Raw genomic sequence first — 17,331 nt, forward strand, 5'->3', positions numbered from 1 at the left:
CTGGATATCATGTGTACCTTATTTTCTTTTTTGAATGAATTGGGCCATATTTTAGGACATACTAAATTTTACTATTCTGTGAATGTAGCTTTTTGTGTATTAATTTTAGTGAAAGAATATGAAACAAGGGGAAAAATCCATATGGCTGTGGATTTTACTTTTTTTATTTTTTATTTTTTCCAAATTTACTTTTTTTACAAACATGCATCATAATTCTTTAAAATATTTCTTTACCACTTAATTCTACCATATCACTGCACCTTGCCCTTCAGAAACATTAAGTACAATATTTTCTCAAAATCAACAACTTTGGGCTAAATGGAATGGTAGTAGAACTAAGACCATGTAAGTCAACAATAACAACTAGCTCTTGGCTCTTTCTGACTTACTCCCATATAAGCTCTGATTTACCTTATGTAATAAAGAGACCAGGTGAGGATTAATGCTCCAAGATAATTTAAAGGACAAAGATTGCTGTAGGAGAGTAATTTAATTCTATGTATTTTTATTTGTTCAACACATTTTGAAAAAATAGAATATAATAAGTGTTATGGCTTTATATGTATGTTTTACCAGCAAGGATAAACATTACCTAAGGCTAACATAGTTTAGGATTGTTTTTGCATGACTATTTGGTCATTCTCTAAGACTTGATTGTGCAATTTTACCTAAAGTGCTTTTACTGAGTTTCTTCTTCTTTAAAAAAAAAAAAAATGTACACAATGAAGAAAGAATTCCCTTGTTATTAAGATCTTCATTTGCTTAAGAAATTATTAATACATTTTGTAGATATTTAGGATTTAAAAAAAATTTGTAAACCAATTGAATTCTTACCATTTTAAATGCAACCACCAAATTGAATGTTTTAGTTTGGTTGTGATATTCTTCAATCCAAACCATTAATTAATATTGGCTCTTATTATAGTAGATTAATAAGTAGCTTTTGATTTTGCATTTTATTTGCAGACAGGTAAAATGGAATTCAGAAGTTAGATTTCTACCCATTTATTTCTTAAGTTTTCAGTATGAAAGTATTTTATTTTTCCATACTTACATCTAGTTTTAATTCAAGAAACCCATATTTAATCTCTTGCTATATTAAAAATTAATATGGGGTTTTCCAGTTTTAATTTCTATAGTGATACAAGCAGAGTAGTGTCCTGTTCAGAAGGATAGCACTCTGAAAAACAATACAAGAAGAAAATAGTAGATAAATTTCGAAAGTTATAGTTACTATTTTAAAGTAAGTTAATATAGTTGGAAGTAATAACACTTTAGCAGGTAGATTATTCGCAGTAAATTTTAATGTTAATCAATTTAGTGCCTTTTTTTTTTTTTTTTTTTTTTTGGTGGTACTGGGAATTAGAACCCAGGGCCATGGGCTTGCAAGGTAAGCACTCTACCAGCTGAGCTATATCCCCAGCCATAGTGCTTTGGTTTTAGTGGTGGCAGACTCTAGAAAACAGAAAAAAGAATTATGATAGAAATAACTTTTTTTTTCCATTTTGTTTAAATACACGGTGAAATACTGACCTAGAGCCTTGTGCATGCTTGGCAAACACTTACTATTGAATATATGCCCAGTTTTAGGCCTTTTTGGTAGAGATAGGTAAATAAATTTCGCAAATAAGTAAATAAATTTGAATCTTGCCTATATTTTAGAATAAAACAATCTTGATTGTCTTTATCAGCTAAAGACAAAAGGTTATGATCATGTTGGAAGAAAAAACATAATTGGAATAAGTGAAATTCATATATAACCCAGAGTTCTATTGTTAGTGTGGATTATAATATTTCATTACTGTTTCTTCCAACAAGCAACTGTAAATTTTGAACTTGCTGTTTTCAATTTTTATGTAGAGAATTATCATTTTTCTTAAGATCAATTGCATCATTTTAACTAGCAGCATTTTATGATATATGAAACATTTTTAAACTTTTACTTTTCTAGTTTTAGAAGAATTGATCTGCTAATATAAAATTATTGATATCAGTTAATTGAAAGGCAGTGTATGTTGCAACTTAACCACTAACAGTATGAAATGAAAAATTTAAGAAGTAAATTGTCAACAATAATTTATGGTTGATGTACAGTCAGTTCAAATTTATTTAACTCAGATTATGTTTTAATCTGAGAAGATTAATCTGAAGAAAAACAATACTGCTATTATTCCCTTTGCTTGCAAGTGTGTTTGAAATCTTTTATCACTATTGTACATTGATTTTTTTTTCAATGAAAGGAATAGAATGTCCTTTTCAGAGTATTCTCATAGTCTTATTTAATTTTTATAATAATTCTGTACCTTTCGGTAGGCATTTCAATTGATATGATAATGTAGTTAAATTTTTAGCTCTGAAACCAGTTGCATTTGTTCTATTTCCAGTTTCATCAATTACAAGTAGTATAAACCTGAGCAGACAAGACACTTAACCTCTAATCTGTAAAATGGAAATAATAACAGTAGTTGCCTTACAGTGTTATTTTGAGAACAAAATAAGTTAATAACATTTAAGACTTATAAAACAATATCTGGAACATACTTGGTGCTTATAAAGCATTTGTTGTTAATATTTTCTGAGACCATAGATAGCATGCATTTATTTATGGAAAAAGCCAAGACTAGAATTTACACACTTTCCTGTAAGTTTATACTCACTCAGGTACCTGGGTTCTCTTTCTCTTAAATCTCCATTCCTAAATCAAATAGAAGTGGGGTGCTGGAGGACACATACCAGTTATCACACTTTGGTTGTGTGTGTTGTTTGTTTTTTTGTGGTTATGGTTCTGGAGATGGAACCCAGGGCCTGATAAATTCTAGGCAAGTGCTTTACCACTGAACTGTACCCCCAGACCAATGATGGTTACTATTTTCTGAGTGCAGGTACTGTGAATTGGACCTGGGGTGCATTTCCCTAGTCCTTTTATATTTTATTTTGAGACAGAGTTGCCCTGGCTGGTCTTGAACTTGGGATCCTCCTGCATCAGTTTCCCAAGTACCTGGGCTTACAGGAGTGGGCCACCATACCTACTTTGGTTGCTACTTTTTAAGGAAGATGATAGATTAATCATTAATGGCTATTTTTCTTATAAGTGTGCTACTGCTTATCTTGTTAACTAAAGTGGAATTTGGGATGGTAAGGAAATTTTGTTTGAAATATGCCTGAAATTTAACAAGACTTAGATTCTAAAATGGTTTTAAAAATGTAAATAAATGAATAAATATTCTCATAGCTATATAAGTTTAATCAGTTATAGTACTTTGTGATTAACTTTTTATTATTCATATTTTTATTTATTACAGAAATACTTTTTATCAAGTATTAGAAGTAGCCTTTTTTCTTTAGTTACAGCGGGAAATACCTGAATTTTTGTTTGTTTTGAAATACTTGGGATTAAACCCAGGTGTGCTCTGTCACTGAGACACATGCCTGGTTCTTTTTATGTTTTATTTGAAAGAGTGCTTTACTAAATTGTAGTGGCTGGCCTCAAATTTGCTATTTCCTTACTGGGATTACAGGTGTGTGCCACCAGCTCCTTTTTCTTTTTGAAGGTTCAAATGACTAAAGTAGAGGTCAGGGATGTAGCTCAGTGGTAGAGTGCTTCCCAAACATGCGCAAGGTGCAGGCTTTGATTCCCAGCATGAAAAAATAAAAATAAAATTCAAAAATCTCAGCCAGGTACTATGGTATACACCTCTAATCTAAGTGACTTGGAGGTTGAATTAGGAGGACAGCAAGTTCAAGGGTAGCCTCAATATAAAAAGTAAGGCAGACTGAAGATGTATCTCTATAGCAGAACAATCCCCAGTTTTACAAAATAAAAAATTTAAACAGGGCTGGGGTTGTAGCTCAGTGGTAGTGTGCTCGCCTAGCTTTCGTGAGGCACTGGATTCGATCCTCTGCACCACATAAAAATAAAGACAATAAAGTCCATCAACAACTAAAAAAAAAAAAATTGAAACAAAAGAGGAAAGAAGAAAATAACATTTGTTTGTACATACCATTATACATACACATGTGTATGTGTCTTTTTTAAAAAAGAACATGCTAGAGAGAGATTTCTATCCATATTATAAAATTGGAAGGAAAAAATAAGATTGAATAAAACCTGAGGGGGAAACAAAGGAGGAATCATTACAAATTATCACTCTATGTTAATAAGATGACACATGAGCCAATGATTATAATTTTTTCAAAACAATAGGAATTTTGAAACGTCTGCTTGAATAGAATATAAATACACTATTTAATTAATTGTTTCTTTGTGCCTTATAAGTAAAAACCCAGTTGTAAAAATACATGTCATTAATTTATTATTTATTTTTATTAGTAGTGTTTATATAAGTTCTATAATTTTTCAAAGCCAAGCAGATAAAACACACAATTAATTTCACTACTTTTATCTAAATTATAATACTTGGTAAAAATATGAAACATTATTCTGCAGAAAGAGTTGATATAGGGCCTGGGGTTATAGCTCAGTGGTAGAGCACTTGCCTAGCATGTGTGAGGCACTGGGTTCAATCCTCAGTACTACATAAATACAAATAAATAAAACAAAGGCATTGCATTCATCTATAACAAAAAATTTTTTAAAAAGAATTGATAAATATGTTGCTATGAGTTTCAGTCAAAATTTACATTTTCAGAGCTGGGGATATAGCTCAGCAGAGTGCTTGCCTCACATGTACAAGGCGATGGGTTCAATACCCAGCACCACAAAAAATAAAATTTACATTTTCAGTTTTATGAATTATATCTTTACATGATCTAGTAAGGGTTATCATAGGAAAAGATAAATAAAATAAAAGATATTGAATCTAAGATGTCATCAATTATAAGACACATCATTATTTTTGTTTCATTTAATTCTATGTGGTACTGGTGATTTAACCCAGGACCTTGCATATACCAGGTGGTGCTTTACCACTGAGCCATATCCCCAGGCCTTTTTAAAAACAATTGTTTTGTGACAGTGTTTAAATTGCTAAGCAAGGCTAGCTTTGAACTTGTGATCCTTCTGCCTCAAACTCCAGAGTTGCTGGGATTACAGGTATGTAGCACTGTACCCAGCAAGATGGACCATTATTTTATGTCAGTAAGAGAAAAATCTCCCTAATCTCCCTAGTTGCTGAGATTACAGGCCTGGGTCACCATGATTGGTTCAATTCGTATATTTTTTTCATTCTTTGTAAAAGGTTATACATGACAGTAGAATGCATACTGACATATCATTTAATTCAGTCTTTTGAAAAAAATGATGTCCAACTTTAATCAGGAAATAAAAATAATCCAAGTTACCAAAAGTTTGCAATGTTGCTTTCACATATTCAAGGATTACAATTTAAACTAAATTGAAGAAAAGTAATAAAATTTATCTTTGACATTTAAAATAACCTCAATTCCTTTCTTTTTGCTTTCAAAGAAAAATAATGTGAATATAAATAGTATTGTCTATTTTTTCACTTATGATGAATTGGATATATTAATTATTATAAATGGACTAATTGGTTTAGATTCATTGTTCATTTGTTGCAATGAGAGAATCAACAGGAGGCAATATAGATTGACACATTTAGAAAACACAACTTGTTACACAGCATCTAATAACTTGTGGGCAGAATTTGGATGAGTGCATAAATTGCATCTAAAAATCAAGTATAGACATGTCAGGTATAAACCTTGCAGTTTTCTAGTGGCTATATTTATTAAACAAATTAGGATTTCAAATTCATACCTTAGTTTCAATTGCCCTTTTCTGTCAGAAACAAACTATGTCTTGATATTTAGTTTTTTATTTTTCTTGCCTGAATATCTGTTGCTGTAGTTTGCTAATACTGATTAACAGATCCTGTTCATGTTTTTAAAACTCAAAACTTTGTGTAAAGTCTTTGTTATTAATTTGTTCTATATTACTTTATTACTTTCCTTTGGAAATATATCTTGTTAGATAATAATTGTCACTTTAGTTGAAGAATGATTTATAGTAACCTTTTATTTTTATTTATAATGAAATTTTAGTTTAGAATTAATATAGGAAACTAACCTTTAGAAGAATGGGATGTTCTGTGGCTGTTAGGTATTTTGTTTAATTATATTATTTGTATTCTTTTCAATTGTCTGATTTTCATTAGGTAGTATTTGTGGCTGTCTTTTGCTATTGTGGCTATTGTGCAGACAGTAGAGATTTCTGATTGTTCCTGAGACAGATAGCTGGGCTGGGGATATAAGTCATTGGTAGAGTGCTTGTCTAGCAAGTTCAAGGCCCCTGGATTCAATCCTGGATACTGGGGCTGTGGGGTGGGGGGTTGGTGAGATAAATCATTGTTAATGATTTACTAAAAGATTATATGGTTTCGGATTTCTCTTTATTCATTAAACCATGTTTATTGGTATTAAATCTTTATTCACAGGTTGAAGTATATGTGCCACTTTATCTTAAAATCAGTAAGATAGGTTGGAAATAGAAATCTAGGAATAAAGGGACCTTTTGTTGTTTTATTAGACTTGCTTTGGCAGTTTGTTTCACCTTTTGGAGCTGAGCTTTCTTTCTCTGTGTTTCAAGACCAATATCTTCTTTGTCAATTTTAGAAATTTTCTCAGAATCAACTGAGATATTGGAGTCAAAGACATTTTGCAGTTTTAAGTGTTCTATAAATATTAAATAGTTTTATTATCCTGAATATTTGTTTCTAGCATTTCCTGTATTCCCAATTCTTTGTGTCAATGGTTCCCAAACCTGGTGGAGCATCAGAATCTCTTTGGGTTACAGTTTTAAAGTCATATTGGAATCCCACTTATTAAATATGAAACCTGGGGTTGGGACTTGCACATCTGCTTGCACATTTGTTTTTTTGGTTGTTGTTGATTTATTAAAAAATAATTTTAGACTTGCAAAAATAGGTCAGAGTTCCTGTTCCAAATTTATACAATCCTTTTACTAATTCTGTTAACTAATCCTTATACAGATATTGTTTTTCCTTTGTTGTTGTTGTGGATTTCCTATTGGGCCCTAATCCAATTCAGGATCCCACACTTCATTTTGTTTTCATGTCTCCTTAAACTCCTTTTAATTGGCAATAATTCCTCAGTCTCTGTCTTTTATGATTTTTTTACTTTTTTTTTTAAATGTTACTGGGGATTGAACCCAAGTTCTTATACACTGGTGAGGCAAGCGCTTTACTACTGAGCTACATCTCCAGTCCTGGGTTTTCATTTATGAAGCATATTGGCCAGTTGTTTTGCAGAAAGTCTTTTGACATTTCCTCCTGAGGAATCTGTTTTGCTTTGTTTTGTTTTGATCCAACTAGGAATTGAACCCTGGGACACTTTATCACTGAGCTACACTCCCAGTCCTTTAATTTTTTATTTTGCAATGGGGTCTTGCTGAATTGCTGAGACTGGCCTTGAACTTGTGGATTCCTGCCCCGCCTACTCAGCCTTCAAGCACCCTGGGATTAAGGGCATGCACCATTGAAGCTTGTTGAAGTTTTTATTTTTATTTTTATTTATTTATTTATTTTAATATCTTTATTTTGTTTATTTTTATTTTAATATCTTTATTTTGTTTATTTTTATGAGGATCGAACCCAGTGCCTCACATGTGTAAGGCAAGTGCTCTACCACTGAGCTACAGCCCCAGCCCTTGAGGTTTTTATTTAATGGGATTTAAGTCTTTAAGCAGCCACTTAGATATTATATCAGAACATTTGTTTTACATAATTTATTTAGCTAACCCATCATGAAGAAAATGCCTTTTAAAGCAGTGTATTAAAGAATATTAATAGACTTTGATTTGCATTTCATGTAAAGTTCTTAAGAATGGAACTCTCTTTTGACTAGTGTAAGATATCCATTAATGGTGGCAATGGACAGCAAGTGAGAAAGTGCATCAAATATATATTCCTACTGCCCAGTTTTATTTACTGAGCTTGCCATCTGTAGAATTACCTGAGGTTTTATCAAATAATCACAAGGAAAATAATGGATATCCTTAGGAGGAGGTTATTGGTTGAAGAAGAGGCATGAGGGAGCTTATGAAAAACCAATTTCTTGTTTCTTGATATGGAAGCTAATTATATTATATATACACTTTTCTGAATTTACATCATAGTTTAATATTAGTAAATTGTTGTACTCTTAAATTTATGGAAAATGAGGTATTAGATTTGGGGGGATTTTGAGATTATGATACTTGTGAAGTATCCATGAGAGTCTGGCTATGTGAGTCTGAAGCTTGGGAGAAAAGTCTAAAGTGGATATAAAAATCTTCAACTTCTAGGTGGCAGTAAAGAATATTATGTGTCTAGTAATGATGGGGACACATTCTGAGAAATGTGTTATTAGGTGATCTCCTCCTCTCCCACTTTGGTGATGAGGATTAATCCTAGGTCTTTGAGGATGCTAAGCATTCACTTTAGCACTGAACTACACCCCCAGTCCCTTGGGGGTGATTTTGACCTTGTGTTAACATCATAGAGTGTACTTAGAACAAACATAGATGATACAAGTCAGTCCCTCAACATGATTAAGAGACTGTATATTCAAAATGTATGAGGCTGCTGGTGGTGCAACACAGTATAATGTTTTACAGTAAATGTGTTTTTTTAAATAAATAAGTAAGAATATAAAGAATTTAATGATAAAATGTATAATAATAATTACAGAAATCAGTAACATGATAATTTACTATCAGGTATTATGAATTACATGTGCTGCCAGTCACATGCATTATAAATAAACCTACTGTGCTGTCAGTTACATATTTTAATCTTATGATTATAACATATATCTTATAATAGATAATCTTATGATTATAATTTATGTGACTGGCAACACAGTAGGTTTATTTATACTACCATCATCACAAACATGCTGAACAATATACTACACTAAGACCAGCTAAGAGGTAGTTAGGTGATAGGAATTTTTCAACTCCACAACAATATCTTGGTACCATCATTGTCTGTAGTGTTGTGTGGTGCATGATCATAGGATAAATTACATGTCCCATTTACTACTGTATGTAAAGAGGTAAGAAGTCTGAAGACAGAACTTTGAGAAACACCAAAGTTTGAGGGGCTGGCAGAAAAGACAACTGAATTCTGTCCGGGCATGATGGCACATACCTGCAATCCCAGCAACTCAGGAGGCTGAGGCAGGAGGAACAAGTTCAAGGCCATCCTCAGCAGTTTAGCAAAGCCCTAAATGTGTTAGCAAAACCCTATCTCAAAATTTAGAAATGAATAAAGGGCTGGGTTAAGTGGTAAAGTGCCCCTAGGTTCAATCACCAGTACCACCCCTGCACCCCCCCCCAAAAAAAGAGCACCATCCTGCTGAAAAATCAATATTCAAGGAATAGATGGAAGAAGAGGAACCAAAATATAGTGAGAGGAAGTTTGACTATTGCATTATGTAGCCAAGGGTACAAAAAAGAAAATGATGATCAGTTAAATGTTGGTACATGGGATTTTAAAATTTTCTCTTGGATTTAGCATTTTAAAGATTTAGTTTTTCTCATGCTTTCAGAGGTTTCAGTCCATGGTCACTGAGGGCTTGTGGTGGGCTGGGGCTGGGGCTCAGTGGCAGAGCACTTGCCTAGTATGTGTGAGGCACTGGGTTTGATCCTTAATACCGCATACAAAAATAAATAAAACAAAGGCACACTGTCTGTCTATAACTACAGAAAATATTTTTTTAAAAAAGGTCGTGACTGGGCTGGGGATGTGGCTCAAGCGGTAGCGTGCTCGCCTGGCATGCGTGCGGCCCGGGTTCGATCCTCAGCACCACATACCAACAAAGATGTTGTGTCCGCCGAGAACTAGAAAATAAATAATAAAAAAAATTCTCTCTCTCTCACTCTCCTCTCTCACTCTCTCTTTAAAAAAAAAAATGTCATGACTATATACATTGGGAATTTATAGACTTTGGAGTGAGGCTTATGTAATTTCTGTCTCTTTTCATACTGTCTGTGTGACTTTAAGCAAGTTATTGAACTTCTCCAAGTCTCAGTTTCTTGTCTCTAAAAAATTGTACTTACCTCTCCAACTTGTATAAGCATCTATTGAAGGAAAACATGTAAAGTCAGTGCAGTTGCTGACTCATAGTGAACAATGAACACATGGAAGCTATGAATATGAAAAGTAGTTTCAAGAGTTCAGATTATAGTGGGTTTAGAAACAACAGTGAAATTACAATCCCTCCTCCCTATACTTAGAATTGAACGGGGGAGGGGGGTGTTTCTACTGAGCTACATCTCCACATATCCAGCCCTTTTTATTTTGAGACAGAGTAACACATTTGCATAGTGCTTTGCTAAATTGCTGAGGTTGGCCTAGAACTTGTGATCCTCCATCATTAGCCTCCCCAGCCATTGGGATTACAGGCTTGTGCATCCACACCTGGTGTGAAATGACTTTGGAAAGCTATAGATAAGGAGGAAAGTCAACATCATGTGGGATCTAACAGTAGATGTGAAACCAGATATTTTTTAGTTGTGAAACCAGAGTAAGGAAAAATGAGTGTCAAAGGAAAGAAATAGGGCTGGGATATAGCTCAGTTAGTAGAGTACATGCCTTGCATGCACAAGGGTCTGGGTTCAATCCCTAGCACCTCAAAACAAAAAAGAAGGGAAGAAATAAGAAAGTGGCAAGAGGACCAACCAGTTTCTTAATTTTGTTTCACAATATCTTTTTGTATTTTCTTTTCTTTTTCTTTTTTTTTTTGAGAGAGAGAGAATTTTTTTTTAATATTTATTTTTTTAGTTTTCGGTGGGCACAACATCTTTATTTTTTTTATGTGGTGCTGAGGATCGAACCCAGCACCCTGCGCATGCCAGGCGAGTGCGCTACTGCTTGAGCCACATCCCCAGCCCCTCTTTTTGTATTTTCTGGTTCCAACATGAGCTATATATATACTCATGTATATACTCTTATTTACTTTCTTCATACATTCAGAACATACAGGTAGGATAGCTAGTTGAATTGCCATTATCTTGTTGTACATAGTCGCTACAAGAGTAATGTAGGGAAAAACTCATTGTAAAGTTTTTTTCTTCTCTCATAACTAGTCAGCTAGTCATTAGCCAATCGTGGATCTTTCTTCAGTATTTTTTTTTTTAAAGAGAGAGTGAGAGAGGAGAGAGAGAGAGAGAGAGAATTTTTAATATTTATTTTTTAGTTCTTGGCGGACACAACATCTTTGTTGGTATGCGGTGCTGAGGATCGAACCCGGGCCGCATGCATGCCAGGCGAGCACGCTACTGCTTGAGCCACATCCCCAGCCCCTTTCTTCAGTATTTTATTGTGAACTCATGATCCTACCTCAGCCTCCCTAGCCTCTGAGATTATTGGCATGTGCCAACTCACCAGCTGTATCATAGTGTCATAGCCCTGGATTACACTCTTCATCTCTCAACTGAATTTTTATGTATCAATATTTTCTCTGCATTGTACTTTATTTCAATCCAATCACATAGTTCCCTCATTTAAAATTCTTATATTTTATTGCTTTTTGCTTTTATTTATTCAAAAATATCTCAGTGCCTATTTATTAAATATTTGTTGCCAGTGCTGATAGGTAGATTTTGTTTAAACTCTTACTCTGTGGAGCTTAAAAACTTGTCTTAAAATATAAGTCTTTCGTGTCTTTTCTAGGTCTTCTATAATCTTCACCATATATAATTTTTCAGTTTTCTGCTTCCTCCTTCTGTAATACTCTGTGTCCCTGTCATGCTATCACTACAGCATATTCACCTCACTCTTCTGTGTATCCCCCTTCCTGGAATGTACCCTGTCTTTTTTTTCACTACCTGTTACTAATTCAGTTGCTATCTCAAATTGTACTGTTTCTGTAACACTATTTTATTTATTTGTTCATTTTTTGGTACTGGGGATTGAACCCAGGGGCCCTTAACCACTGAGCCACATCCCAGCCCTTTTTATATATTGTATTTAGAGACAGGGTCTCACTGTTACTCGCCTAGGTCTTGCTTAGTTGCTGATGTTGGCTTTGAACTCATGATCCTACCTCAGCCTCCCTAGCCTTTGAGATTACTGGTGTGTGCCAACTCACCAGCTGTATCACTTTTAATTTTCAATGAAAGAGGTTACACTGTTCACATTGTTTCGTATGCTAATATCTACTTTAGCATTTTAGCTATGATCATTGTCTAGTTATGCTATTTTAAGGTTAAAGACTATCACTTCATATTCAATCCCAGAACCTAGGAAAGGGCTGAACATATATTAATTCAAAATAGTTTCTATTAGTTAGGACTGTGCTAAAAGGTAACTTACTATATTAGTAAGCTTTTCATGGCTGTGACAAAATTCCTGAGATAAATGACTTATATGGAGGAAAGATTTATTTTTTCTCATGGTTTCAGAGGTTTCAGTCTATGGTCACTGAGGGCTTGTGGTGGAGCAAAACATCACGGCTGGGAGCATGTGGTAGAGTCTAGGCTTCTTACCCTGTTGCAGATGGGAAGCAAAGAGAGGGAGAATAAGGTGCCAGGGTCCCATCCCCCTCAAGTGTGTGAGCCCAATGATCTAACTTCCTCCAATTAGGCCTCACCTCTTAAAAGTTCTCCCACCTCCTAGTAGTGCCATTAGCTAGGCACCAAGCCTTCAAAACATGAACTTATGGGAGATGTTTAAGATCTAAACCATGATGCATACATTGTCCTACTTAACTTTTCAAGAGAAGAGGTAGCTATTATACTACCCCTATGTTTACAAGCAAGTAATTTGCTTAGGGTCCCACAGATAGGTGATTGGTAGATTCAAGGTTTATATCTTTGATCCTGTGATTTCAGAGTACAAGCTGTTAACTTTCAAGCCCTCCCACATTAGTAAATAATTATGGAAAGAATTCTGCAATCTTTCTGATATACCATTCCTAAAAATATTTGGGGGACTTTTCAGTTTTTGGAATATAGGTTATCCAAAGTAGAATTTTGCTTATTAGTAATTAGAATGGTTCATGATTAACATAGTGTTTTAATAATGTGCTGTTAAGGCAGATAAGAAAATATGGGAGCCATGTACTTAAAATACATTCTTAGTTTAGGTATATGTACTTGATATGTTTGAAAATATTTAATAAACACATATAAGAGGACATATTCATACTGCAGAAATATAAAAAATGGTTTTCTTTTCTTTTTTCTTTGGTGCCACAGAATAAACTTGGTCACTTAACCACCGAGCCACATACCCAGGCCCGTACCCCACTTTTTTTTTTTTTTTGAGATAGAGTCTTGCTAAGTTGCTGAGGCTGGCCTTGAACTTGCAATCTTCCTGCTCCAACATCCCAAGTACTAGGACTATAGGTGTCCACCATGATGCCCACCATATTTCTTACTCTTAACATAAATAAAAGTATTAAAGAAAAATTAATTGTAGAATTGTCTTAAATAAGAAAGAGATTACCATAGAGTAGAAAGAAGTAGAGGCTTCCTAGGGCATGGAAGTATTTATGGTCAATAAGTGGAATTTTAGTTTAATAAAAGGTAGGAGTAATAAACAGCTCCTCACTGTCTTATAATCTAAATCTATAATAAATGAATTGGTTTTATGTAATAGTTATTTATATCCTAAAAAGTTAAGTATATCCTAAAAACCAGCTATAGTTCTTGACTACCTTTCTATGCTTATAGGTACATTAACTATAATATTGTTTTTTTGTCCAATTCAGTAGAAGAGAGGTTTAAGTTTTGAAAATGTCTTTATGGATTTTTGAATATTTATTTTTGGACATGCAAGTGGTAGAAACTTCCTTCTAAAGTTTACAATGACAATCTTAATTTGACCCAAAGTGGAAAAACACAAAAATCTTATTGTTTATTCTTTTCCTCTTGACACAGCAAACTCATTATTACATTGGGTAAGAAACAGAAAAGAAAAAATGAATCTTCAGATGAAATATCTGATGCAGAGCATATGCCACCGCATACATTCAAAGATCAAGACTCTCAAGTGAGTATTAAAGTTATTTTCCGAGAAATGAACTCTGTTAAGAATTATTTAGATAGCAAAATACTGCCTTATGTCTACTTACACTGCAGTTTAATACTAAAAATACATTTTATTATGTGGTATAACTTATAGGACAGCATTATTACAATATGCTCCTAGTAGTATTACCATAGAATATTAGATTTGAGAGGAAACTTACATATCCTCTCTAAATCTTTCATTTTCAAGATAATGAAATGAAGCCCTCAGAGGTTAAGTAATAATGCAAAGTCCTTGATGGCTTTTACATGGAGAAGTACCTAGTGGCATTATCCTGTGCTTATTGAGTGATTTTTAAGTGAACTTAATGATAGAATATTCATTTTAAAAATCATATACAAATGACAAAGAAAATGGATTGAGTCATTCTTAGAGACAATTCCTTTAGTCTCCTTCTGTTGAAGAAAAGATAACTGAATATATTAAAAATCCCCTAATATAGACATAAATATTATGCCTTTTACCTTTTTTTAAAAAAATACGTGGATATTAATAATAACCTGTGAAGTTACAAAAATATATATGTAGTGAAGGTCATAATAATTCAGGCCACCATCTGCTTTCTAATACTTAAAAACAACTGTAGGCCATAGGGGTGGTGGCAATTGTTGAATTATGGGGCCAGAAAGCCCCTGAATGGCCTTTCTTCTTCCTTATGCAGCTTCTTATCCATTTGGAGAGTAGTGGCTCAAGGCTCCTGGGCTGCTGCAAGAGTTGAGGTAAGGGCAGTGATCAAAGCTCCTAATATTATATGGCCTGGCTTTTTCTTCGTATGTTATCCTTAACTTAGGCAAACTTACATTTAACTTATTCAATATGAGAAAATGTAGCTTAATTTTTACTATAATAACGCTGGCCATTTTCCCATATGTAATTACGAAACACTGAAATGGTAGTATAGGTCAACATGTACATTTCTTCCATGCTCTTCAGTATAGTATTAAGTTGCTTTGACAAGCATGTTGCTGTAACACCAAAGGGGGGTATTTTCTAATAATCAATTATAAATCTATATTATTGACATTTTAAAGGTCTGTGTTGCTTTTAACTACAATGCATTGTCAGGATTTGAACTGTAGAAAACGACTTAAACTTTCTTATCAGGAGGAAATCTACAACTTGTTTGTTGTAGTATTTAATTTTTTATCTTTAAAGAGTACTTTATAGTTGTACTATATTTAGAAGACTAAATCTTTTTTTAATGCCTCTACAGCAGATATCTCATCATAATGTAATATTAGTTATTTAAAAACATCATTCTTCTGACCTCTTTATATGCAAAATGCTGTGTGCTGATCTGTTACATTCTCTAAGACATAAGAAAAAAGCTAGAAATAAGATATTTTAAATTGTGTTTTGAGAACATTACAGAGAAAGAAAGCAAGAAAAAAGCATTAGCCAAATATTTGGAGTTTAGGTTAATTTTTATATTTTTAAACTAGTAGAGATACTACTATATAACACAGGAAAAAATAATTGCTGAGAGTTACTTGGAATGAAGTAATGTGGTATTTCTCTGTACTCTTATGGAGTATAATTTATTAATGAAATCAAGTACAGACCATGGAGTTTTAATATGCTAGTCTCATATCATAGGATGAGGAAGCAATTTACCATGAATGGTCCTCATTCTATTTTGTAAGTGAAAATGATTTTTTCAGACCACTGATCCACCTTTTTTTTTTTTTTTTTTTTTTTTGTGATGTTGGACATTGAACTCTGGTGTTTTATCACTGATTTACATCCCCAGCTCTTCTTATTTTGAGACAATGTCTCATCAAATTACCCAAGGCAGCCTCAAATTTGTGATCCTCGTTCCTCATGCTCCTAAATCACTGGGATTACAGGTGTGTGCTACCACACTTAGTTCCTCATTTACTATTAAAAGGCATGTGAGCGTACTCAGATGCCTCAGTGACCAGAAAAGCTTTATTATACTTGTTTTAAACATTCTTTATGCTGAGAATCAGACACCCCCCCCCAAGGAACAGTAAATATTTCATGTCTTTTTTAAAATAGTAATTGGAAATACTGAGTTTAACAAAGTCCTTTTATTATAACTTTATCCCACCTTCCCTGTCTCCTGTATTAATAAAAAAGTTTATTTGGCATTTGAAAATGTAAACATTTTCATGGCCAATAGATGATGACCCCCCAGAAAAATAAATAAAACAAAATTGGGGCTCAGGGTGTAACTCTGAAGTAGAGTGCTTGCCTAGCATATACATACTGGGTTCTATATCTCCAACATCCTTCCTATTCACTGAACGCATCCAAAGAAACAGAGTGTAACTAGATGATGAACCATCTTGAAAGTTTTTCCTATGTACTTTTGACTACCATGCATTGCCTTTCTTTCTCTCAATATCGCACTACTTATAAGAGAAAGGGGCAGAAGTATGATGTTACAAAGGCTGCTACTGCCACCTTACTGGACACAGATAACAATTTGCTCCTGTGCTATGCATGGGATGTGGACTAACAAAAGATCTGCCAAATAGAAGACATTGGCAAAAACCAAATGTGTTATTTTGTTGTTTCAATTTCTGGGAAGTATCATGGGAGTTTTCACTATATAGAATAAAAAGGAGGAAGGGATAGATTTACTTTGGTAAATCAAGCAATAGAACCATTGGTTGAGGTGCCTTCAACCTATTAGATTTTGGAGAAGTGTAAAGAAAAATAGTAAAAATTAAGTCCTTTGGGATTTTCAAAACAACCTAAGATTTTGGGTTTTAGTGGGATCATCAAAAAATATGTAACCTTGTTTTTAAACATTCTCCTTTAAATATAAAAACTTTTGAAACAAATATTAGACACTTAGGGAGGTAAGTAAAACCATGTATATTTGATTCTTGATTTTAAATTGCTTAGGTTATTTAAAAATTGTGATACTAAATGTAATTCTTTTATTTAAAAGACATTTTATGATGCTTTTATTTTTAGAAGAGCTAGTCAGGTTAGAAATATTGTTTCTTCCTTTATTCAAATTGAATTATTTGGTAAATTTAATAAATAAAATTTTACGTATTTAAGACATTTTATTTTATTCTACTTTAAACAGTTTCATATTTTTCCAAATATTCTCTAATTCTCTAATGTCCTCTAGGATTATGCCCCAACTAATTTGTTAACCAACCTTCATCTAATATACTTTTTAGGTTTGGGGCAAAAATGTGAAGACATCTATAGTTTTAACAATAGTTTATAAAGAAAAGTAGCCCAGCAATAAAGGTATTACTAATAAAATACATTTTGCCTAAGCTGTAAAAGAGTTTTTTAAAAAAACCAACAGACTTTTCTTAAAACTTCTAAA

General features: G+C 33.3%; 1 protein-coding gene across 14 annotated transcripts in view; it reads left to right on the forward strand.

Annotated features, from left to right (window-relative positions):
• The window catches only part of Chd9 (chromodomain helicase DNA binding protein 9), a 246,550-nt gene that overhangs the window by 144,064 nt on the left and 85,155 nt on the right, over positions 1-17,331 (forward strand). For 13 of the 14 annotated variants that reach the window (XM_078032313.1, XM_040279558.2, XM_078032311.1 and 10 more), the window contains one exon: positions 13,865-13,976. In XM_078032313.1, the coding sequence (XP_077888439.1) occupies positions 13,865-13,976 (112 nt within the window). Of the gene's footprint in view, positions 1-13,864; positions 13,977-14,676; positions 14,735-17,331 lie in introns of all 14 variants that reach the window. The other variant, XM_021721304.3, reaches the window with a different exon arrangement.

This window comes from Ictidomys tridecemlineatus, chromosome 15 (assembly GCF_052094955.1).
Source record: "Ictidomys tridecemlineatus isolate mIctTri1 chromosome 15, mIctTri1.hap1, whole genome shotgun sequence".
Classification (NCBI taxonomy): Eukaryota; Metazoa; Chordata; class Mammalia; order Rodentia; family Sciuridae; genus Ictidomys; species Ictidomys tridecemlineatus.